At 33.3% G+C, this 26567-nt stretch overlaps 3 protein-coding genes across 3 annotated transcripts; 1 reads left to right on the top strand and 2 right to left on the bottom strand.

Annotated features, from left to right (window-relative positions):
- Positions 1 to 14730: 14730 nt before the first annotated feature.
- LOC132950692 (uncharacterized) lies at positions 14731 to 16995 on the bottom strand. The gene has a single exon (XM_061022230.1). It carries the CDS (start codon positions 16993 to 16995, stop codon positions 14731 to 14733), a length of 2265 nt encoding a protein of 754 aa, XP_060878213.1.
- Positions 16996 to 17034: 39 nt separating this feature from the next.
- On the bottom strand, positions 17035 to 19418 carry LOC132950691 (uncharacterized). Its single transcript, XM_061022229.1, has 3 exons — positions 19405 to 19418; positions 17623 to 18508; positions 17035 to 17559 (listed from the first exon to the last, which is right to left on the bottom strand). Exons 1-3 carry the CDS (start codon positions 19416 to 19418, stop codon positions 17035 to 17037), a joined length of 1425 nt encoding a protein of 474 aa, XP_060878212.1.
- Positions 19419 to 21962: 2544 nt separating this feature from the next.
- LOC132950690 (craniofacial development protein 2-like) lies at positions 21963 to 22958 on the top strand. Its single transcript, XM_061022227.1, has one exon. The coding sequence runs from the start codon at positions 21963 to 21965 to the stop codon at positions 22956 to 22958; it is 996 nt and encodes a 331-aa protein (XP_060878210.1).
- Positions 22959 to 26567: the final 3609 nt, after the last annotated feature.

Here is a 26567-nt window from a genome sequence, read left to right as displayed (position 1 = left end):
TTTGGACGAAATTACATAAAAACCTAGAATAACTATTTTAGTTATTTTGTTGTGATTGTATAATATTATTCGTGGGCACTTGAAACTTCTAATTTGTAATATTTTCATCGATATATTATGATGATAGTATCACGGTTTGTTGTTGATGTATAACGCGTTATATGTACCTAATGGATATTGTGATATGATTAATTTGGAATTTATTATAGGTCAATTTTTTTTTTAATACCATAGATAAGTGTATAATATGTCTTATACCTAGACTGACATATCGTCTCCACTCAGAATCGTTTTTCTTATACAATGATATATCATTGAATTCAAATTTAATACCATCCATTATACAGTGACCCACTTGTAACCTACAGTACAGCAGAGCGACATCCACTTGCCCACCTTTTTTTTTTTGTCATTGTCCAACGGTCGAGCTTGACGCATAGTTCAACGTATTATCATAGTACTCACGGGGGGAGTATATTCGAACACGGACGCATTTTCGCGCCACTGTAGTTTCGGCATACGGCCTCAAAGCTGGGCTTCTTCTGTGGTGGAAAAGGTCGAAATTGTATACCTGTCGACGGTAATCGATAATTTATTATTGTTCGTGCAAATGTGTACCACGACTTTTGTGGGTTCAGCCGGTGCCATTAAAGTCAATAGACCTTTGTGGCGTTCATCTTCGGAGCAATATTATCTATAAGACAATTAGTTAACCGCGTAGGTCTCAGTGTTGCTATCAGCTATAGTATAGCTGCTATACTTATATATATTACAGTTAGGTGATTGCGCACTTCCTGGATATCGTTGATATATCCAGTGTCGTGAGTTAGTATGTATCAGTGGCAGCTCGTGAACCATATGAGGGGTGAGGTAGATATTTTCAAAATGTATTGGAGAAAAAATGCTGTTAAAATATAACTCAATTAATATTCAATTCTAACCTTTAAAAACATATAAATAATAAACTATATAATATTTATCTCAAATGTCATATACATAAAAAAAAAATACTTATTACATAAATCGTATTTACTAAAACAAAAACAAAAATAAATCTTTTTTTATATTATGTCTTGTAAATTAAATCTATTCTTCTGTCTTTGAGTAATGCAAATTTGTCAATTGCTTTTTCATAGAATTTTTCATCATTTTTTGATAGTGTTTATTAACTCCTTCTCAGTAGAGATTGTAGCTAAGGAATATAATCTTTCTACAAGGGAGCAAGGCAGTATACAATTGCAAATAGAATAATAATAATGTTAATTGATATTTGATTGATATATTTTGATATGAACCAATATCTTTAAATTGAGATAAAAGTATTGTGGGTAGGTATACACTTACACTACACGACATTATGCCCACTATGACAACCTCCAAGTTTCAATTAGTGGTAGTTACGTCGCTTCGACAAATGACTAATGGATAATGTTGACAAACTCTGAGGCCCGAATCTTTCAGCCTCATTTCATAATAAAATTCCGAATTCCCCCTCTACCATTATTTATTTTAGATTCTGAGCGAAGCGATGAATGTATTGATTCTACAATGATGTGTGTTTTTTTTTTATTTTTTTTTTTTTTTTTGTGTCTGTCATCACCTTTTAGGACAGTAAAAGTGCTTGGATTTTCTTCAATAGTAACTTTTCTGATAGGAAAGTGAATCTAGTTGGTACTTTGGGGGGTGAAAAGTAAAAATTTCACAGTAGTTTTCACAAGCGACGTGAAAAACAAAAGAAAAATTAAGGAAAAACGGGAATTTTTACGCAAAATCTGTTTTCGAGAAAATCGATTTTGGTTTTTGGTGTAACTCTAAAACAAATGACCGTAGGGACATGACATTTTGACTGAATGTCTATATTAGCATTTTCTATACACCATAAAATTTACAAAATATTTTGACTCTTTTTGAGCTGTTTACGGCCATTGTCGGTTTTCAATTTTTTTAGTTTTTTTTTCTATAAATATCAATAAAATTTTATCTGTTGATTAAAAAAGTTTGAAAATTTAATAGAAGGCTTCTAGGTTATTGTTTCAAAGGCAGATGAAAAAAATTAAAAATCCTTAGTCACAGTTTTAAATTATAAGCATTTAAAGTTCAAATTTTGACAAAATACGGAAAAATCACGAAAAATAGCAAATTATTTTGAGTTGAGAATTCATAAAAATTTTTCTTTTTAAATCTAAGATTTGAAAATGTAATATAAGATTACTCATAAGTTTGTCTACCTTTATCAAAAAAAAAACTGTCTAGAAGAAACTTAAATTAAATTTTTATGAGCGTCTGAAATTTATATTTTTACAACATTTGATATTTACTCGATTTCTCATGTAACAATTTTCTTATTTTATTGTAATTAAAAAACAAATGACTGTAGATACTTGAAAATTTCACTGAATGTTCATATTAGCATTTTCTATACACCATAAAATGTTGAAAATATTTTGACTCTTTTTGAGCTGTTTACGGACATTGTCAGTTTTCAATTTTTTTAGTTTTTTTTTCTATAAATATCAATACATTTTTATTTGTTGGGTAAAAAAGCGTGAAAATTTAATATAAGGCTCCTGATATATCGTTCTAATAGCAGTTAAAAAATATTAAAAATACATAGGCACAATTTTTTTTTATAAGCATTTAAAGTTCAAATTTTGACAACATTTATCAAATTTATAATTCATTAATTATTTTGTGGTTAAAAATGTATAAAATGTTTAACTTTTATGGCTAAGGATTGAAAATTTAAAACAAGGCTCCACGTAAATAGGTTATATATAAATTACTTTATTCACAATAATATCATCAAATATACTTGGTAAAATCATAGGCTGACTGACCGTTTTCGCTCAGAATCGTTTTTCTTATACAATGATATTATATCATTGAATTCAAATTTAACACCATCCGTTACAGTGACCCACTTGTAACCTACCGTACAGCAGAGCGACATCCACTTAACCACCCTTTTTTTTATTGTAGGGAAGTCCATCTCGTCTGGGGCTAAATATTACTAGCCTCTCGGCACTCTTCGGCTTTCGTCGAGATTTTTGATAACATTCGTACTGACGAAGTATGTAGTATGTAATCATGTGTACTATGATAATTAATATTATTTACGACAAAATAAATTTATTTTTTATTTTTGTCATTAAAATAATACATAATAACAAAAAGCTTTTGTATTTTAATATGTACATTATATTATTGAATATAATATTCTTAAAATCGAATGGAAATAACTATAACTATAATAATATATGTAAACCTCCTTTTTCTGTACTATAGTTAGGCGTGTTCTTAACAGTTTTTCTTCTAGAATTCATAAAAAATTTATTATTTAAATATTAGATTTTAAAATTTAATACAAGATTCCTCATAAGTTGGTCGACCTCAAAAACAGCTCAAAACAATAGTCAAAATGTTTTGAAAATGTTAGATATATAAATAAGTCTAATATTTATATTTAGTGAAAATGCCATGTATGCCATGTACATTTTTATGTACCCACGGACATTTGTTTTAGAGTTACACCAAAAACCAAAATCGATTATGTATTTCCAAATTCCCGGTTTTCCTTAATTTTTTTTTTGTTTTTCCCAGCCTTATTGAAAAATACTAGGAATTTTAAATGTTGTCCTTTTATTCGCATCAACTAGATTCAATTTATCATGCCAATAAATAACTAAAAGAGTCAAAATATTTTGAAAATTTTATCATGTATGGCAAATTCTAAATGGTCATATAAATATTTGGTGAATATGTTTGCGTTGATTCGTTTTTGACTTAACCAATAAACCAAAATAAATTTTGCCGAAAACTAGTTTTGCGAAAATATTCTTCTTTTTCATGATTTTTTTTCCTACTTTTTGTAAAAATAAATAAATAATAAATAAAATTGCATTTTATGTATTATTTTGAAACGAATGTTCATAAATATCAAAATAAAGTAACGAAAAATTAAAAATCACGAACATCTTGCATACGAATCAAATAAAGATTTATAAATGATATAAATCTACATTTTCAGTTACAAGATTATCCAGAAGTTTGTCCACCTTTATAAAAAAAGAAAATGGATACAAGAAAGTCAAATTAAATTTTTATGAGCGTTTGAAATTCATATTTTTACAACATTTGATATTCACTCGTTTTCTCGTGTAACAATTTTCTTTTTTGTTGTAATTAAAAAACTTATGACTGTAGATACTTGAAAATTTTACTGAATGTTTATATTAGCATTTTCTATACACCATACAATTTTGAAAATAATTTGACTTTTCTTGAGCTGTTTACGGACATTATCAGTTTTAAATTTTTTAGTTTTTTATTCTATAAATATCAATTGAATTGTATTTGTTGGGTAGAAAAACGTGAAAATTTAATGCAAAGCTCCGGATATAATATTGTTGCAATAGCAGTTGAAAAATATTAAAAATACATAGGCACAATTTTTTTTTATAAGCATTTAAAGTTTGAATTTTGACAAAATTTATCAAATTTAAAATTTAATAATTATTTTGTAGTTAAAAATGTATAAAATGTTGAACTTTTATGGCTAAGGATTGAAAATTTAAAACAAGGTTCCACGTAAATAGGTAAATATATAAATTACTTTATTCACAATAATATCAACAAATATACTTACTAATATCATAGGCTGACTGACCGTTTTCGCTCAGAATCGTTTTTCTTATACAATGATATCATATCATTGAATTCAAATTTAACACCATCCATTACAGTGATCCACTTGTAACCTACTGTACAGCAGAGTGACATCCACTTACCCACCTTTTTTTAAAAATTAATTTACTGTATTAATTTACAAATTTAATCTATCCAATTTTCATTATAATGATGATGACCCACATGATGCTTTATGTACAGCAGAGCAGGTCCCACTTGCCAAACTTTTTTATTTAATTATTTTTATAAGCTACCTATCTTTAAAAATAAAAATAAAAATTTTTTATCCAGTTTTATATTACATGATACGGAACATTTATCACACGTACTCAATTAAAACGGTCCTTCTCAGGACCAACAAATAACATGGACAAATAACGACCAATCACAGGCCGTTTTTAAAAAAAACACTAAAAACAACAACCGAAATACAACTTACAGTGACGGGGGTGACATCAATGGATAGGGAAGGAAAATACCTATCGAGAAGTATTACCAAATTCATCGAAAGAAGAAAACACTGTGACCAACATAAGACAGAAGATACGAGACAATCTGAAGGAGAGAAAAGAAGGAAAAGGACGACGAAGACAAAAAGTAACGAGGTCAATGGTGACATCTTTGGATAGGCGATAAAAATACCCACCCACGACCTAATCAGAACAAGGGGAGAGAAGTTATCACCGGAAACCTAGACACAACCAGACGCCGGTTAAAACCGAATACACAAACCGTTTACTAGTCGGTACGGTAATGTGTTTATATACCAGCGTTCCGCCGCCGACGAAACATATAAAAATAGTCATCCGTGGCTTACTCTCAGACATCACCGAATCAGAGGTCTCGGAAGAACTCAAATCCAAAAGATACGACGTCACATCAGTTCGTCAATTCAGCAACGCAACTCGTAAATTCCCCCTCCACATGGTGATTCTTGCTTCTTCGCCTTCCAGCAAACAAATTTTCAACGAACACTCTCTTTTTTACATGGCCGTAAAAATTGAACCTTACAAATCCACCAACCCTGCCCAATGCTTCTCCTGCCAGAGGTTTGGTCACTCCAGCCTTCACTGCGGATACACTCCTAGGTGTGTCAAATGTGCCCAGGGTCACTTGGCCAAGAACTGCCCAAAGACCCTCGAAGAACCACCTACGTGCGCCAACTGTCTCGGTTCCCATACAGCAAACTACAAGAACTGTCCTTCGCTTATTCAAGAAAAGGACAGAAGACGTCCTTCCAGACCCAACACTTCAAAAACAGTCACTCAATCATCATCTCCATCAGTCAACCCACTTGCTTCTGCCCTCACGAATCCACCGACCAGTCAAGCTTCTCCTGTCAACCTCAGCACATACGCCTCCACAACTTCAAATGGCGCTGCAGTCTCCACTGTCCCAGTATCTCTGGCCTCTCAACTCACTACCATCATTTCCAATCTTGCCTCTAACAAAATGAAGGTTAAAGATGCCCTCATTGCCTTGCTGACAATTCTGCCACTCATCCTCACCAGCCTTCAACATGAATAACACCCGCATATTATTCTGGAACTGCCAAGGCGTCACTCGGAGGCGCCTTGAACTCATAGACTTCGTTCAACAACAAAAAATCGACATCTTGCTTCTCAACGAGACCCACCTCACTGGTCAACGCTCTATCAACATTCCAAACTTCTTCACATACACCACAAATCGCCCTCAAATCCCCGGCCACTCGGCTGGAGGCGGCACCGCTATTCTCGTGCACAAAAGGTACACTCACCACTTCATCACCGTTCAAACCACTTCCTTAGAACAAACTGCTGTGCACATACAAGTCAACAACTCTGTTCTCCGCCTGGTCGCCGCATACAAAAGACCGACCAACATACTCATTCCATCTGATCTCACTGCTTTACTAGACACCACCTACAACACCATCATAGCAGGTGACTTGAACAGCAAACATCAGCTATGGTTCAGCAGGAGGACCAACACGGCCGGAAACACTCTAGCCAGATTCATAAACTCTAGAAATGACCTAACAGTCGCTTCTCCAATCACTCCTACACACTACCCAAACGCCTCCAACCACAGTCCAGACATCTTAGACATCATTAAAGCTAACAACATTCACCATCACATCGAAAACCTATCAACTGACCTCTCTTCAGACCACACTCCAGTTGTACTTGAACTCCACTCAACCATGGCATCCTCGTGTCCCCCGGCACCCAAACAAGTCACCGACTGGGCCGCGTTCCAGCTTTTCATGGACTCTGTCACCCACTCACCGTCCAGCGGATCATCCACTAGCTCCATTGATTCAGCGATCAAAAATCTAACGTCAACCATGTCACATGGCATAGCCATCCACACCTCTCCATCTGCACTCCAAGAAGGTTCCAGAGCTCTACCCAAGCAGCTGCAGTTCGAAATTAATCTCAAACGGCGCCTACGATCTCGCTGGCAAAGATCCAGAAATCCGGACGCCAAAACCTCCTACAATCGCCAAACCACTAAAGTTAAACAACTCATGGCAGAACATCGAAATAATCAATGGAGCAATCTCCTCGGCTCTCTGAATGAAGGTCCCAAAGCCTGGTCTCGCTTTTTCAAACTCAATCGGGCACTGCTTCGTAAACCTCCACCATCTCGCCCTCTCAAGGACACAGCAGGCAACCTCACCTTCGATCCGGAGCACAAGGCCGCTCTTCTTGCAGACTCTCTGGAAGTACAATTTCGTTCCCCTCCGGGAAACGACCAAATTGACTCATCAGTCCACAACAAACTTATTCACATGCTCTCACTTCCTCCCACTACTACTTCATACTTCACTCCTTCAGAAGTTTGGAACGTAATCAAGACGCTCCCTAGTCGGCGCGCTCCGGGGCCAGACGGCATCAGCAACAGCGCCCTTAAACACTGTGGTCGCAAAACCATCACTCACATATGTCGAATTCTCAACTGGTGCAAACGTGCTGGTTACTTCCCACTACAGTGGAAGCATGCCATCGTCATCACCATTCCTAAGCCAGGCAAGGATGTCACCAACCCAGTCAATCATCGCCCGATATCACTGCTCAACACAATGTCCAAGGTTCTGGAGAAACTACTGCTCACCAGACTTAAGATCTTCACCACCTCCAAAATCCGTCCAGACCAACACGGCTTTAGAAGCTCTCACAGTACCATCACCCAATTACTCAGCGTAGTCGACAATATATCCTTCAACCTCAACAAAAGAAGGAAAACTGCTGCAATCCTGCTCGACGTGGAAAAAGCATTCGACAAGGTCTGACATGACGGCCTTATTAGCAAACTCATCGACCTCGAAGTGCCCAGTGACCTCATCACCATCATTACTTCCTTTCTGACCGACAGACATTTCCAAATAAAAATTGATGGCAAACTATCCACACCACGCAAAATTCTTGCAGGAGTGCCTCAAGGTTCCTGCCTCGCCCCACACTTATTCTGTCTGTACATAAATGATCTACCATCTCACCCCAGCTGCAAAACCGCACTCTTCGCAGGCGACACACTGTTCTACGCAACCAGCACTTCCAACGACGTCGCCACCAAAAAGCTACAACTGCAGATCGACGCAGCTGTAAGGTGGTTCCACGACTGGAAAATCTCAATAAAACCACTGCAGTAATGTTCTCTCACAGATCCACCTCAAACTCCATCAAGCCCAAAATCAAAAACACCAACATCAAGTGGTCAACCTCTATGAAGTACCTCGGTGTTCATATTGACCATAAACTAAAATTTTTCAAACACATCAACTCCACTATTAACAAATCCAAAGCAGTCAAACATTCATTATATTCCATGCTATCCAGCTCAACTTTAAGTATCAACACTAAATGCTTCATATACAACACTTACATCCGATCCATCGCCACGTACGCATCACCTATATGGGGCTCCAACATCTCTAACAATAGCTGGACCAAGCTTGAAAGGCTCCAATCCACCTCACTCCGCCAAATTACCGGACAACCATGGTACGTGAACAACAGAGCGATCCGCCATTCCACCGGCTTTGTACTTCTCAAGGATCACATTCAGTCACTAACTAACTCCGTCAAAATTCAAATTCAGCAATCCCCTCACAACCACATCTCCGAAATCAGCAACAGAACTACAATCACAGCAAATTATGTAAAACGACCCATAAACTTTTAATCTACCAGCACCAGTCAAACTCAAAACTTCTGCGAGCTCCCGAGCTCAATTCATCTTACTCCTTCCACTACTTCACTCACACTACCAGAGGCTTAAAGCCTGAAATAGTGCACAACATACAAAGCTAAGCAGCCGACGAAACCAACTTCTTCCACTTCCACATCAACACTCAAGACTTCAATCAAACAGACTGAATTGAATTTTGAGAAGGAAGACTTACGAAGACACTAGCCGCCACGACGATCTTAATATAAGGTATACTGTTCAGCCAATCAAAGGTCCAGAATCACCACCGCAGCAGAAAATCAACACACCGCAGTTACGGTTATAAGCACCATCCGCGACGTGCAGCTGACAGCGCCCACCGGCCTTACGTCGACTACGACGAATCTACACGACCCGCTGCCGCGATCTCTCGTGACGGTAAATTGCCTATACGCCACATCGCACGGTGTTTTCTCCCGGGGGACACCTCTCAGGGCTAATCGGTTACTAAATAATATTTTTTAGCGAACGTCCTCGAAGTGTGATCGCGGTCGACAGTGCACGGCAACCCACGTACTATTTCGGCGCGACGTCGTCAAACGGTCCTTCGATCTGCGGACGGGTCCAAGCTCAATGTTCGACCGACGACGGACGGCACCCGGCCCGTAGCCAGACATCGGAATAAAGAAATCGCCGACGACCAATGATCCGGGAAGCCCATACGCTACCTGCCCGGCGTGGCACGAACCGCCACTAGCCAGTGAAGCTCCACGGCGCCCGAAAGGACTGCCAGCCAACCGACCAGAAGAAAGATTCCAACGCCCGCAGGCGAACCCACGGAGACGATTTTTTAGATGCAAAATTTCGACCAGAAAGAGTGCTTTGATTTCAATATATTAAGTACCTTATCTTTTAGCAAATTGGATCAAGATAGTACTTTAGGGTTAGTTTTCAAAACCACCGACAAATTACGAGAAACCGCTAAAAATGTGTCTGTTTACACGATAGGTCGAAATAAATGAAATAATGCTTCGATTTTCAACTTCACTTTACAGCTTTGTAGTGAATTAATGGTTAGAGATTAATTTCTGAAAATCTTCACTGCACTTCTACTAGCCAATGTGAATCTAACAAGACCCCAAACGACTAAATCCGTTCTCCAGTTTCGGAAAACTAGCGAAAGATAACTCTTTTTATCTGTGAAAATTTAAAAAAATTTTTTAAAAAATTTTAAATTTAATATCTACTTGATAATCCTTTTTTAATGAGTTATCAACCGACTTTCTAGCTACCATTGTTTAGGAGAAAAGTTAAAAAAATAGAAATTTTGGGACTGTTCACGCCGACGTTTTAATGGATTCAAGTTGTTATTATACCGCTTGGGTGTGATATCAAATCTCTCTCATAAATTAAAACTAGATGAATTACCCACCACCTACTCGTCATTATTGAGCTACATTTTTATTATTTTTCTATTTAACACAAATCCTTGAAGTTTTCAAAATTCAAACCTTTTTCATTTCAATTACCATGCTTACTTGATTAAAAATCAAGAAAGTAAAATTAAAAATACATAGACACAATTTTTTTTCCGGAAAATTATTATCCGAAATTTGAACGTGTTCTCGAAGTTTTTACAAAATAATTTTTTCAAATGAGTAGGTTATTTTTTTATTATCTCAAGTTTCGATTATTAAGGTATCCATTACCTATTTAATATCACAAATATCGTACTTATATCAAAATCGCACAAATTAAAAGTTAAATTTATGTTGATTTGAAATAATTAAACTATTTTAAATAAACTTATGTATAAATTAGATACAATTCACACATTTATGTAATAAATATAAGTTATAACTACCTTAATTCAGATTTTCAAGGCTTATAAAGTTAGCATGTTGTCTTTTAAATTACATGCCAACATTTTGTTTGTATATTATGTAGGCATGTAGGTATAAAATACGTCAATACCTAGTCAATTAATATTATATAGAACAGTGGTTCTTAAAAAAAGTTCCACAGCGGCTCTATTTAAAGGTAAAATATTTCATTTTTATAAACAAATATGTGTAGGTAATAAAAATAAAAATAACAATAAATGTGTATGTTTTTGGGTACCTGTACCTACTTACGACCTTACGTGATGTGTTCACCTAATACATGGGGTCGCCGCCACTGAAACACCATTAAATTCGTAAGATACTCAGGAGCAGTGTTCGGACTTATCTAGATAATTATTTGGTCATATTTTCTTATGTAGATTTTTTTGAGGGGGGGGGGGCGAAGTGGGCGACCGCCCATCTCCTGAATCCGTATTCAAGGAATCTATTATATGTGAGATACACATACTTCAAATTTTTTTAATGTGGATTATTTTATAACGAAATTGAATGAATTAACAATTTTGATTTTCTACAAAAATGTTGGTTATAAATTACAAATGAGTGATAAGTAAAACACTGTGAAATTATTACATAATATTATTTGATATCGTATGACAATTATTTAGATAGACTAGATACTTAAAATACTTAGATACAATATCACATAATAACTAATGATTTGAGATAGTTATTATATCATAAATCGTAGTTAATGCATATAACTGTATATCATATCCATTTCACGGACACGCAAGTAGTATATATATACCAATCCTGGCGCAGCTCATAATATATCAATAAAAGATCACAAAGAAAACAATGTGCAAAAAGATCAGAACATCTAATCGCAATAATAATTGAAATATTAATAAATATTGACAGAGTCAATGTCTCCTTGTTTTTCACAATCTTTCAGGTTATGATGCCCATCTATTTATAAAGGAAATGGGAAACGACCGTGAAAAAATAAATTTAATCCCAAATAATGAGGAAAAATATATTTCTTTTTCAAAAAGGATTCCACGTATAGTAATTAGGAATGGTAAAGAAAAAGTAATATTTACAGAATTAAGGTTTATAGATTCATTAACATTTTTACCTAGTTCTTTAGAGAAGTTAACAAATAATTTGAGAAAGGATTCGAAATTAAATTTAAAAAATAAATTTAAAGAACTTAGTAAATATTTTCCTGAAGAACATTTAGATTTAGTTACTAGAAAGTTGGCTTATCCTTATGAGTATATGGATTGTGAAGAAAAATTTATTGAAACATGTTTACCTCCTATAGAAAAATTGTATAGTTCTCTCACTGACAAAAATATAACAATTGAGGAATATAACAACTCACAAAAAAATTGGGAAGTGTTTAATATACAAAATCTTCGTGAATTCACAAGTTTATATAATATGATTGATGTTTTATTGTTAACAGACATAACAGAAAATTTTAGAGACATTTCTTTAAAAAATTATAAATTAGATCCTATATATGTATTATTACACAACACCAGGATTTGCATGGGATTGTATGTTAAGAATGAAAAAAGTGAAATTAGATTTATTAACAGATGTCGACCAAATATTAATGTTTGAAAATGGAATCAGAGGTGGTTTGTCTCAATGTAGTCAAAGGTATTCAAAAGCAAACAATAAACATATGGGGAATAAATTTAAAAGAGAGGATGAGTCAATATTTTTACAATACTTGGATGCAAATAATCTTTATGGGTGGGCAATGAGTAAATATTTACCTACTGGAGATTTCAAATGGATTGTCAATCATGAGGATTTTAATGTTATGAATATTTCTGATGAATCACCTAAAGGTTAGGTATATTTTAGAAGTCGATTTAACTTACCCTAAAGAACTTCATGATCTACATTCAGATTTCCCTTTAGCACTGGAAAGACATTTTGATGGTAAACAACTCCCAAAATTATTAACAACTTTGTATGACAAGAAAAAATATATAATACATTATGAAACATTAAAATTATATATAAAATTAGGTTTAAAAATAGAGAAAATTCACAGAGTTTTAGAATTTAGTCAATCTTCTTGGTTAAAAGTGTATATAGATTTTAATACTAATCTCAGATCAAAAGCTAAGAATGAGTTTGAAAAAGAATATTTCAAATTAATGAACAACAGTGTTTATGGACGTACCATGATGAATGTTCAAAATCATGTTGACATGAGATTATGTAATAATGCATTCCAGTTAGAAAAATTAATTGCAAAACCAAATTTTGACAAAAGAACCATTTTTACAGAGAATTTAGTTGCAGTCCATATGAAAAGAACAAAAATAACTTTCAAACAACCAATATATATAGGAATGTGTGTTTTAGATTTGTCTAAATTGTTAATGTACGATTTTTATTATAATACAATAAAGGAAAAGTATGGAAATAGAGTTAGATTGATGTATACAGATACAGACTCACTAATATTAGAAATAAAAACTGACGATTTCTACCAGGATATGAAAACTATGTTAGATCATTTTGATACTTCAGATTATTCAAAAGACAATATTTATGGTTTACCTTTAGTTAACAAAAAAGTCTTAGGTAAGTTTAAAGATGAGTTAAATGGAAAAATAATGACTGAATTTATAGGTTTAAGATCTAAATTATATCCACATCGAGTCTTAGATACTGAAAAAGAAATTAAAAAAAATGTTGTGGAAAATAAAATATGTTTTAATGATTTTGAAAATTGTTTACTAACAAAAAAATCAAAATATGTTAAACAAAATTTATTTAGAACTAAGAAACATGATGTTTTTACTGTAAAACAAAACAAAAAAGCTTTAAGTGATTATGATGATAAAAGATTTATTTTAGAAAATGGTATTGACACATTAGCTTAGGGACATTATAAAATAAATATAGATAGAAATGATTTTGTAAACCATCTCAATACATTAATTAGAAATCAAAACCAAAAAGATTAGAACAAGATTTTTTGTTTAGTCTTGATTATGTTAAGATTCCGATAATCCTTGGTTTAAAGGTAAAGATGTAGCTACCATATTAGGCTATAAAAACAAGATGAAAAAAATATCACTTGAAGATTTAGGATTATCTAACCCCCGCGATTCGCGGGGGTATAAAACGACTCTCTGTTATCGTGTGTATTTTGACTTGATTCCATATACTAGGAATGTGTCATTATAACATAAGTATTTCTTAAAAATATTTTTGGGGGGATTTTGCAAAAAATATTTTAATTATTATTGCATTTAGATTTTTAGAAAAATATCTCAATTATTATTGCAATTAGATTTTTAGAAAAATATTTCAATTATTATTGCCATTAGATTTTCTGATCTTTTTGAACATTGTTTTCTTTGTGATCTTTTATTGATATATTATGAGCTGCGCCAGGATTGGTATATATATACTACTCACGCATGTCGTAATTCGTACATACTACATTCGTACGTGTGTTTTTTAATCGTTTAAGTCTATACGTGTCAAACCACCGCAACGTGGGTGCATGATATTGTGATAATTTCAAGCGTTCGGCGTACAAAATGCGCAGCTGTGAATTGGCATTTTGTTGGGTCCATACTTAGTGAAAAATTAAATTAAACACAAGTGTAACTTTCAAAACACAGACAGGTGTTAAAAAAGAACTACGCCAAATAATAAGGATTCACCTGATTTAAAATATTTAAATATAAATTAAATATAAACCAACGATTTTGAGCCTGAATTAAAGAAAAAAATTGAGGCCCTCCCCCCTAGAATTAAGTCTAAATACGCCGCCGAAGCTACTGGTTTGTACCCCGTTCTTAAATATTTGATATTTCAATTTTAACTGTTTGTTATGTTATAGGTTCAAGCAAATCAAAAATTCATAGGCATGCGTACACACCCTGTGATTTTTAAATGGTCAAAATTCTAAATTTAATTGCACACAAAATATATCATTTTGACTTGTTTATTTTGAATCAAAACGTTATTTGACATTTGTGTTTTTTGTTATTTAGAATTAAATCGTTTTTGATTTGTTTACATTTATGAGCGTTATATCTGTACTTGTTATATCCGTCTTTTTCATTTCATTGGATTTATTGGAAAGATGAGAAATTTCAGGATAAACTTTGTTGATTAAGTTATTTCGATCAAGAACCGAAATTGCAAATGTAGAATTTATTTGTATTATGCTATCCTTATCATTCTGAAAAGTTCCGTCACCAATTTTCAAAAGATGTTGTGAGAAGAGCTCGGCATTATTATCACCACCAAGGTGTACACGCATATTGGTTGTTAATCTCAAAGATGTTATGTAAGACCAAAGATAAGATGACTTTAGACAGGCGTTGATTTCATCACTTTTAGTGCCTTTAGGCACAACTGGCAATATTTGTCTAAAGTCACCAGCAAAAAGAATAACAACTCCGCCCATTGGGCGATCATTATTTTTAAAATCCCTCAGCGTTCTATCAAGTGCCTCAGGACCACCTTTATTCGCCATTGTTGATTCATCCCAAGCAATAAAACGTGTCTCCCTTAATAATTTACCCAAAGAACTTTGTTTCTTCACACTACAAACTGGGCGTTCGTTAGTCTGAAGATCCAAAGGTAATTTGAAAGCGGAATGTGCTGTCTTGCCATTTTGTAATAATGTTGCTGCTATCCCGGAAGAAGCGACTGCTAATGAAATTATTCTCTCTACACGTAGCTTTGGAAGCAAGAGATTCAGCATGAAGGTCTTACCAGTTCCACCAGGAGCATCAAGAAAAAATAATTCTCCAGTATCTTGCAATACACTTTGTAAAATAGTATTATAAATAACTTGCTGATCGTTTGTTAACTTCGGCTCATTCTCCTGGATGTACTTTGAAAGTATATCATAATCATAAGAAGTTTCTGCAATATAAGCCCTATCTCTAAGAAAATTATTATCATTATCATCAGTTCGTAACGGTGATTCCATGTTAAAATCAGACAGCTTCTTTCCAGATATTTTCAGAAGATCATTTTCTATTAATATTAACGTTTTATTCAAAATATATGGAGTGACAGCTAAATCGTGATTTCCAGAACGATGCCTTTCTTGCTGCAAAATATCTAATGACATATTATTTTTGTGATTTTCCCACAGTTCTGTTAAATTAGTAATGTGGCAAAATGCTATCATAATAACAAAAAGTTCTCTTAGATTCGACACTGATTGAAATAAAGCAGCTTCTTCGAGAGTAGAATTCCAATGACTTTCATCTTGTAACAGACCGAGCGCTTGGCAAGCTCTTTGAAATGTAGGATGGATAACGTCATCAACAGTTTTTAAATCTAAAAATGAAGTTGGTCCACGGACGTGATGCAAAAGCATACGTAAATAATAACATTCAACATTACTTGGGTGAACAGTGTATACTCGACCGAGCACATTGGATTTCTTGACTCCAGGGTATTGTACAATTGACTCTCCTTGTTTTCTTCTATTGAAACGATTATTAGTAAAAGTATAGTAAGATGGAACTTCAATATAAAGCAATGTTTTCGCGAATTCGTCATGGTGGCAAAGTTCAAAAAAAGCCATAAGAGTGGTGTTTCTAACATTTTCAAGTCTTTCGCGAGCATTTTGATCGGTGAAATAGACGCGTTGGCCATTTTCAAGGTGTACTGAGAGTTGAAAAATTGCTGGTGACCGTTCGTGAATCGTAAAACCAAATATCCGCCATGCAGCTTCTGATGAACTAATATATCTGCCATTTTGGAATTCTTTAATTTCATCACGCGATTCTACTGAGAATGCAGCCTGATCAGATCCTTTATTAATATAACTACAAATATATTGAATGGCTTTTACTGAATGGCAAAGTTCTATGTTGATGTGACAGTCAAATACACGTAATAATAAAGGGCTATATGGCACAATCCACCGATTATCGATTGTGATCATGCGATTACCGGATTTCCTAAGCTGAAAAGTTTGCCCCCCATCATCCGGTGATCGACGACGATATTTTGGATAACCATCCTGTCCGGATTGTGTCGCAATAGTAAACAGTTTCGGAAAACCTTTTGAACATTTTCCGTTTTGCATACACGGTGAATTCATGTTAAATGTACCACATGGGCCATGAATCATGTTTCTACTGACGACATTAAATAGGGAAGGATCTTCTTGTTGATTTGGCAACTCAGCACTAAGAACTAAATCGATGTAATTTGGCCTTAATTTATCGTTGAGCCACACTAAGAGATGAACATGAGGCAATCCTCTTTTTTTCCATTCAATAGTATACATATAACACCTAACTCCACCATATATTTTTTCTTTTGTAATTTAATCTATAAGTTTTTTCACTTTCAAATTGAAAACGCGTGCGATAATATCATTCCGGTCAGCAGGTATTTGATTAGTAAATAAACATGATTGAATATCTGGCCATTGAGGATTGCACGTCATCGTAATAAAAAGATCTGGGCGTCCATAATTTCGTACGTACACCATGGCATCTTGTTTACGTTGCTGCATGTAGCGTGGACCACCAACAAATGAAGATGGTAAAATCACTCTCTGGCCAATTTGATCTGGGTTTCCGTCAGCTTGCATTGCATCTTGAAGGTCAGTGTAAATTTCAGTTCGTAATCTAGTTTGATTTGCTCTTAGATATTGAAGCCGTTCAGTTTCAATTTTCGCGTACATATCGACAATATATTGATTCAAAAGTTTACCGTATTTAAGTATATTATTAGAATTTTCTCTGACTTGAAGTCTATAAGAGTAAAAGTCCATGGCGGAAACCATTTTATTAAGAGGAATTTTTGTAATTGGATTAACTTGCGAAACATCAATAGAATAACCATTCTGTCCATAACAAAACATTAGAGGATACTGTAACGCATCGTACTAACGATGAATTTCACTTACGCGTGTTAATGTATCATCTCGAGCTCTTAATACAATATCTCTCTTTGAAAATTCTTGGCCGACAATTAATATGGCTACTTCATCAGTTTGAGGAGTATTATATCGACCACGATGCTCTGCTTGTGGTTTTCTGTCGGCCCTAATAACAATCTTAAATTCATCTAGATTGGACGGCATCAAATCGAGTGCACTCTTAAAACTACGAATGTACGAATTATTTCTATGCAACATATATTGCAAATCATATAATATTTGTTTATCTGTATTGGGAGCAATAGACAAACGCCTTTTCACTTCATTCTCTGAGTCACCCATAAAATATATCTGTAAAAACTTTGGTTCTTCAGTACCGGTGGGTAATAAAGAACCAGCCAAATGATAGACTTGGCCTTGAACTTTAAATGTTGGCATGAAATTTCCATGTCTAATTTCTTTTGCACCAAACGATGTCATTTGAAAAGCCGAATTATAAACACGTATCATGTCAAAAAAATGTTTTGAATTATTGTGAGAAAAATTTAAGAGACTTTTTAATGGTTCAGGTGGATTAGCAATGTCTTCCAAAACAACTTTTCCTCCTGAACAACAAAAACCTGCAGGCTCTTTGGACCATTTCAATGCACGACAATAATTACATTTTAAATTCATATTTCCAATGATAACGTGAGAATTATTTTTATAACCTATTAATTTAACATAAGTAAATGCCGACATTTCACGGCGACGCCATGGAACTTGTGGTTCATCTAAATTTTCGTTGTTATTAATATTGTTTTCATTAATACTACCAACACTATTGGTAACAGATATATTATTTATATTATCATCATTATTTTCGCAGTTAATATTGCAGTTATCTGGCGAGCCATTGTTATTTTGACTTAATCTAAGTAAACGTTGACGTTTTATTATATTCGATGAACGACCTAAATTAATTTTCCTTTTCATTGTGATAAATTTTAATAATTAAAAGAAACGAATAAAAATTTAAAAATTATAGAAATTGAATTAAATTAAAAGTAAGTTATTATTAGTAATTTACTTATTATTAGTACTGTTTACTATTTAAATGCAGGCATCTTGAATATTCGACAATTCATCGATAGTCGATGCACAAACATTAAGCAGCGTTCCGACTTTAACGAAGCTTCTCTTAAAATGTCGGTCGGTCCGTCCTTCGTTCACTATAATGCGGTGAATTTCTATAGAATATGTGAGAAATTGTGTTTTTTTTGTATTAACATAGATTATATTATTTTATATATTTAATCTATGGTATTGATTTAAGTTATAATATAATAATTAAATAATTATAATTATAGTTTTCCATTAGCAACGAATAACGATATGAACTATCACGTCGCGCAACGGTGATATGGAAGGGGAAGTTTGGGCGGCCACGTCTAGCCGCCGTCGTTGCCGTACCGCGAACCTCACCCACCCAGTCTACGTAACTGGTCATTATTTATGATGATTGATAACTTCTTTGTTTTTAAAGTTAGAGAATCGATCAAAAGCCTTAAACCTTCTCCGCAATGAGCTTTTCAATTTTCAATCTTTTTAATTTTATATATTAACTATCTGACCCTATGCACTTCGTTGCCCTTTAAAAATGTCAACTCTATATTATTATGATTCAGACTTTATTTAATTTGTTATTTGATATTCAATGTAATAGTGTTCAAAACTCAACCATTTTCATCGGCCATCTAGAATCGAAAAACACTTGTGCACAACATTAAAATGTGAATTTTGGAAAATTATTTCTTAGTGCACACTTACTGCATAGCTATCATTGTTTAGACTCTACATTGTTCAGTCAGCGAGCTTTAATAATATTAATATCATAAAATATACTTAGTCATATTATAGACTTCGCTTAGAATCGTTTTCGTTAAGAATGATTTCATATTATCAAATTCCAATTTATCATACACGTTACAGCGACTCTTCAAGGCACCTCATGTGCTATTATAGGCACTGTACAGAATATCGGTAACCACTCGACCACTTTTTTGCTTTTTAATTCCATAATAAATCATTCGTCTTTGATATTAAAAATAATATTTTGTAATCCTGGATTACATAGGCACAACTAGGGGGGGGGGGGGGTTCAAACTAGCATCAGCAATTTATTTCAGTACCTATTTCACCAATCGTTTATAAATTATTGTGGTTTATTGGTTCAGATTTTTTTTTTCATTACAAATATTGACAACTTTTCACGAATTCAAGATTAAAACGGTATTGTGTGAATGCACGTTTCAGTGTTTCAGTTTTTGTCAATAAAACATTAAACAATATGCAGCAATCACATTATTATAGAAAATTATATTATCATATACGGTTTACGGTTGGATAAGAAATCGGAAATTTTCTTTTTATAACTTTGGTTATTACTAATATATTTATTTATTCTGTGAGCTAGGAATTGAATAAATTCGGAATGACAAATATTATTAAGAGGATGCTATACTCTCATGTGTAATCTCCGTTTTACAGATGTAAAACATAGTAAAAACGGATAAGAATTTCTCAGTCTATAGTTCAAGATATGCAACCAAATGTTCCTACTAGAAAGAGGAGAATATTGACAAGTGTGTAACACTGTTTTTAATTTTTCGATACCACAAATACGAAAAAAGTTTTTATAGTTTAAAAATTATTAATTTTTGAGTTTTTCAAACTTAAATACATTTTTTTTTAGCTCTGATTTCGGAAATATAAAAACAATGTTGCACAGTAAATTTTCTCATTTTTATAGTGTGGAAATTTAGTTAAGAGTACAGCAAGAGTGGTTCTTATACCTGTGCAAAATAGTTTTTCCTTTTTTACATTGGTAATACGGAGACAACACATGTGGGTGCACATCTTCTTTACAACCAAACGGACAATTTGATTCATTACCATTAACACATTATTGTAAACAAATTAAATCTAATGTAATGCAGTTTATTATAGAATTAGGATTTAGGGGTATGTGGGGGCAATTCCTACACGGATCTGTGTAACATAAAATATTCCAGCACCCCGTAAATTCACACCCAATGTGCGCCTATGCTGGATTATAATAATTATAAATTAAATTATGGAAAATTCGCTTTAGTCAGTACCACCTCTCTTAATCGCATGTTTTTATCACTTTAATCGTTAGTGTTTGATCGTTATAATATAATATGTACAATGTAGATAGCACTATTCCTAAAATTCTAACTAACTCAACGGACACAGCTATACGTGGACGTTTTCATTTTTCATAATAATAAAAACACACAAATAACAAAAATGCGAACTAAAATCCAGATTCTTAAATAGAAAAAGGTTGACAAGTGGGTGTCCATATGCTGTACAGTTGGTTACAAGTGAGTTTTTGTAATGGATGGTATTAAATTCAATGATATAATAAACGATGAAAAACAATTCTGAGTGAAGACGGTCAATCAGCCTATGCCAGGGGTTACCAAATGGATGAATTTTGACCGGCCCGCAGATAAGGAGAAAAGTAGCAATTTAATACGTAAACATGAATTATATTAAAAACAAATTCATATCCCGACTCACTAACGAACACCTTAAAATAATGATGAAGATAGCGACACAAACCGTAACCCCAACTTAAAGCAGCTAATTGAGAGCAAGATCTGCCATTTATCACATTAAAAAGATTAATTCATAATTGTTTCACTTATTTATTAAATGTAATTCTATTTTCATTAGTTATAGTTATATAATACGTATATATTATTTTTATTAAGAAATAAAATAGTTTTGGCTAATTGGCATATGATAATAAATATTATGTACTTTGAATTTGTACGGCCCGCAAGAATTTTCCAAATTCTTAATGTGGCCCGCGGAAAGTATTAATTGGCGAACCCTAGCTGGCCTATGCTATTACAAAGTATATTTGATGGTACTATTGTGAATAAATTAATAAATTAATCTAAATTACGCGGAACCTTATATTAATTTTTCAATTCTTAGCTATAAAAATTGAAAATTTCATTAACTATTAACTTCAAAATCATTTTAGATTCTGAGGGAAGTGATGAATGTATTGATTTTACAATGATCTGTGTTTTTGAATTTTTTTTGAATTTGTGTCTGTGTACACGATAATTAGTTGAAATAATGCTGAATAATAATAATTATAAGCCCTCAGGGGGGTACTAAGCAACTTGTACTACGGGTTTGGCGAACCCGGGGCCCCGAGCCCCACACTGACTTTAAATAGTTGGTGTGGACTGGTCCTCCAGGTTGGGGGTTATGCGTAGGGCCGACAACCCTACGACTTAAAAAAAGAAAATGTTAAGAAACAACAACATTGTTCTAAGCCTCGGATGAAAGAGATAACGGACTTACGAATTGGAACCTGGAACGTGCGATCTTTGTTTAGGACTGGAGCTTTGACGACATCTCTATCGTGTCTTGAGCGATACGAGATGGATATAACTGCTATTCAAGAAGTAAGATGGACGAGTTCAGGGAACTTGAAGTCTCAAGGAATGACTCTGTTTTACAGCGGTGAGGACAAACACGAACGAGGTGTAGGGTTTATAATTAAAGACAATTTACTACCACAAATTACAAATTTCAAACCTATAAATGACCGTCTATGTTACATAGAACTTAAATGTAAGTGGCACAATCTGATCCTAATTAACTGTTATTCACCCACTGAAGATAAAAATGAGGAGATAAAAAATGAATTCTATGATAGTTTAGACATGCTATACGATTCTTTACCAGCTGATAAACCGAAAATAGTGATCGGAGATTTTAATGCAAAAATTGGAAAGGAAACGATATATAAACCAACAATTGGATCTGAAAGCTTACATGAAGAATCTAACGATAATGGCTATAAGTTAATCTCATTTGCAGCTGCTAGGAATATGACTATAAGTTCCACATGTTTCCCGCACAAGAACATTCATAAACAAACATGGATTTCTCCATGTGGATATGTAAGAAACCAAATAGACCACATAATAGTTGATTCACGGATTAAGTCTTGTATAAAAGATGTAAGAAGCATGAGAGGGAGTAGTGCTATGTCAGATCATTTGCTCGTAGGAGCAAAAATAAATATCAGAATATCAACAGAGTGGCGAAAGAAACAGAAACATAAAGAGAAAATAGATAGAGATGCACTGAAAACATCAACAGCTAAAGTATATCAAGAAAAGTTAATGTCGAAAATACAGAATATACAAGAAAGACCAAATATAAGTGAAATATGGAAAGAAGTAGAACAAACAGTAAAAAAACAAGGAAAATGTGGTTCAATGAAGAATGTAAAAGAGCCTTACATGAAAAAGATAGAGCCCGCATGAAAGTACTACATGAACCTAATGAAGATAACAAAAGATTGTTGGCACTTAAACAAAGAGAGGTAAAAAAGGTGATTAGATCAAATAAGAGACTATGGGAAAAAGAACGCATACAAAATATAGAAAATAATAGAAATAACCATTCGAAAATATTTTTTAGAAAAGCAAATGAAGTAAGACATGGATACAAACCCAGACCAAATGTTATGAGGAAAAGTGATGGAACCCTTTTAACAGGCAACAAAGAGATTGCATGCGAATTCAAAGATATGTTTGCAAAGCTTTTGAACCAGCCAATAATTAATATCACTGTAAACGAGCTAACGACAGTAGAACAGCTACTCGAAGCTCCGTCAAAGAATGAATTAGAAACGGGATTAAATATGCTTAAGAATGGTAAAGCACCAGGTGTAGATGAAATAGTATCAGAATATTTAAAAAAGGGTGGACCATGCTTACTAGACCAACTTCTTAAATTAATAAACATAATATGGGAACAAGAGGAAATACCCGAATCGTGGAGAGTATCTGTCCTATGTCCTGTTTTTAAAAAAGGAGATATCATGGAGTGCGAAAATTATAGGGGGATCTCCTTACTCAACACGACTTATAAGATTCTATCTAACATTCTTCTGATCAGAATCAATCCATATATTAAAGAAATAATAGGAGAGTATCAAGCTGGGTTCAACAGTTGATCAAATCCACATCATCAAACAATTAGCTGAGAAGAGTCAAGAGTTCAATAAAGACATACACCTTATGTTCATAGACTACAAAGCAGCATACGATTCGATTAATAGGGAAAAATTATGGAATGTCATGAATAAAATGGGAATACCAGCAAAATTAGTCAGAATGATAAGAGCGTGTGCATATGAGTCCAAAAGTAAAGTAAGTTTTGGAGGAGAGGTATCAGATGAGTTCCCAGTGTTAACCGGACTCAAACAGGGAGACGCTCTATCGCCAGCTTTGTTTAATATCGCCTTAGAATCAGTTGTACGAAAGGTACTAATCCAAGCCAAAGGAATAAAAATGAACAACAATGACGAACTAACCGTAGTGGCTTACGCTGACGATATAGTCCTCATTGCCGAATCAGAGGACGATCTGAGAAATACAACTAGCATCCTACTAAATGAAGGTAAAGAGATTGGTTTGAAGATAAATGAGTCAAAAACAAAGTATATGATACTATCGAGAAGAAATCACAATATTAGCTATTTAAAAGTTGATTATCACAAATTTGAAAGGGTACAGAGCTTCAAATACCTGGGCACAGAGATCAATGAAAGTGCTAATAGCCACGAAGAAGTTAAAAATCGAATTACAGCAGCAAATAGATGCTACTATAGTCTAATGCCACTCTTCAAATCAAGATTACTATCAATAAAGTCTAAAATAACATTATACAAAGTCATAGTCAAACCAGTTGCCCTGTATGCATGTAGTACATGGGCCACGACAAAATCGGACGAAGGAAAGTTAGGAGTTTTCGAAAGAAAGATATTAAGGAAAATCTTCGGTCCAAAAAGAAATAACGATGGATACTATGAGGTTAGGCTGAGAAGCAACAGGGAATTGGATGATCTATACAAGGAACCTACAATTGTTGGGTCCCTGAAGAGTACGAGGATAAGTTGGGCAGGACATGTATGGAGGTCAGAAGGGATGATTGGATCAATAACTAAATGGAAACCCGACACTAAGAGGCCTCGAGGACGCCCCAGACAAAGATGGGTGGATAGAGTAAAGGAAGACTTGAAACTCCTGAACGTAAGAAACGCAGAAGAATGTGCAAATGATAGAGAAGAATGGAAACAATATGTTGTTGCGGCGATGGGCCTTAAAGGCCTGTAAAAGCCCAGAAAGAAGAAAGAAGAATAATAATTATAATACAGAAGTTATCATATAATATGAATGCACCGGGAAAAACAAAAAAAAATTAATTAAGCAAAATCTATTTTTGTATTGGATTGTTTTGTTCTAACACAAAGTACCGTAGGTACATGAAATTTTCACTGAATGTTTATATTAGCATTTTCTATATACCATAAAATTCTTAAAATATTTTTAATTGTTTTTTACTGTTTACGGACATTTTCAGTTTCCAATTTTTTTAGTTTTTTTTTTCTTAAATTATTAATAAAATTGTATTCATTTGTTCAAAAAGCTTGATAATTGGATACAAGTCCCTAGTATAATGTTGCGATGGCAGTTGATAAATATTAAAATCAATGTTACAATGTTGTGCATTGTGCGCATGCGTAGAACATAAAATATCAAACTTTGTAAGAATACACCTGTCAAAATAATGATTATTGCAAATGGTTTTTCGTGACATTGTTCTAACTCATTTATATGTATGTGTTAAAAATACAAGTAAAAAAAAATCTTTGGGAGCTTAATTGAATTTATACTTATTTTTCATACAAAATTAACTGATATAAAATGAAGTGAAATTCATTAATTCTGAAATTTTATGTTCTACAAAATAATAGGTTAGTGATATGTGCACGTATTAAAAAAAAGGTGTAACAAATTAAAATTATAAATACATATTAAATCTAATTCTGATAACTATGCTTTATCATATAAATCGATGTTATTAGTACAATAAATTATAACGATTATTATTATAGATACATTTATATTAGGCATATAAATCATAAAAATATAAATTCACATTATTTAATAAAGTACTAACTATCTTACATTTTACCATCTTCATTAAAAGTACATGACAAGGATAGAATAAAAAAAAATTATTATTATCAATGAAAAAAATTAAAGAGAATTGCAATAAGAAATTGGAGCTCTCTTTCCATCTAAAAATATAATTAAAACAGAATTAACTTAAATTAACTATTCTTTTTAGCGTGGATACAGGGGAGAGTCACTAAAGTATTGGTTCGACGCCTAAATTAGACAACCCTAATTACTGAGCTATTAAACATAAATTATGATTAAAACATTTATACATATGGTCAATACCGTTGTATTACGTCTTTGGAGTTATTAGATATTATTATTAACATGAAGACTAAAATTATAAGGATACCAAACCCATATATGACCATCCAAGTGAATAAAACGTATCGTAATGAGTAGCACGATTTAATGGCTGCGTTGCAGTTTCTAAGGTTTCTACTTTAGCCCGTTAGTATAGGGATTATTCAAGTTTTTTACGTTTAGTAAAAAAAATATCCATTATTTTGAACGATGTAGCCATGTAGGTACCTTTTTAAATTATATAGCTTATATAATGATTACGCATTTATACAATGTACCTATGCGAAGTTAGCCCCCCAAAGTTGTTTGATTTTAAAAGGATGAATTGTAATTTGTAAGTTAAGTTAATTTTGACAATACCATAGTTAAAAATAATAATAATATTCCATATTTAAATGTATGATAAAGTGAAGTTATCGGCACGATTTAAATTATTAGATACTATCTTAAATCGTGGTTATTAGTCGAGTTTCAAAAAATCTTAGATAATATAATTTCTGTTATACAATTGTTCTGTGATAATTTCATAAACCAATAGAATGAAATATTTAACCAACCGACAAAATGGTGGCAGTGTATAGCTATATCACTTGATAATAA

The sequence above is a fragment of the Metopolophium dirhodum genome, chromosome 8, assembly GCF_019925205.1.
Source record: "Metopolophium dirhodum isolate CAU chromosome 8, ASM1992520v1, whole genome shotgun sequence".
NCBI classification, from domain to species: Eukaryota; Metazoa; Arthropoda; class Insecta; order Hemiptera; family Aphididae; genus Metopolophium; species Metopolophium dirhodum.
This window is presented reverse-complemented; position numbering and strand designations above follow the sequence as displayed.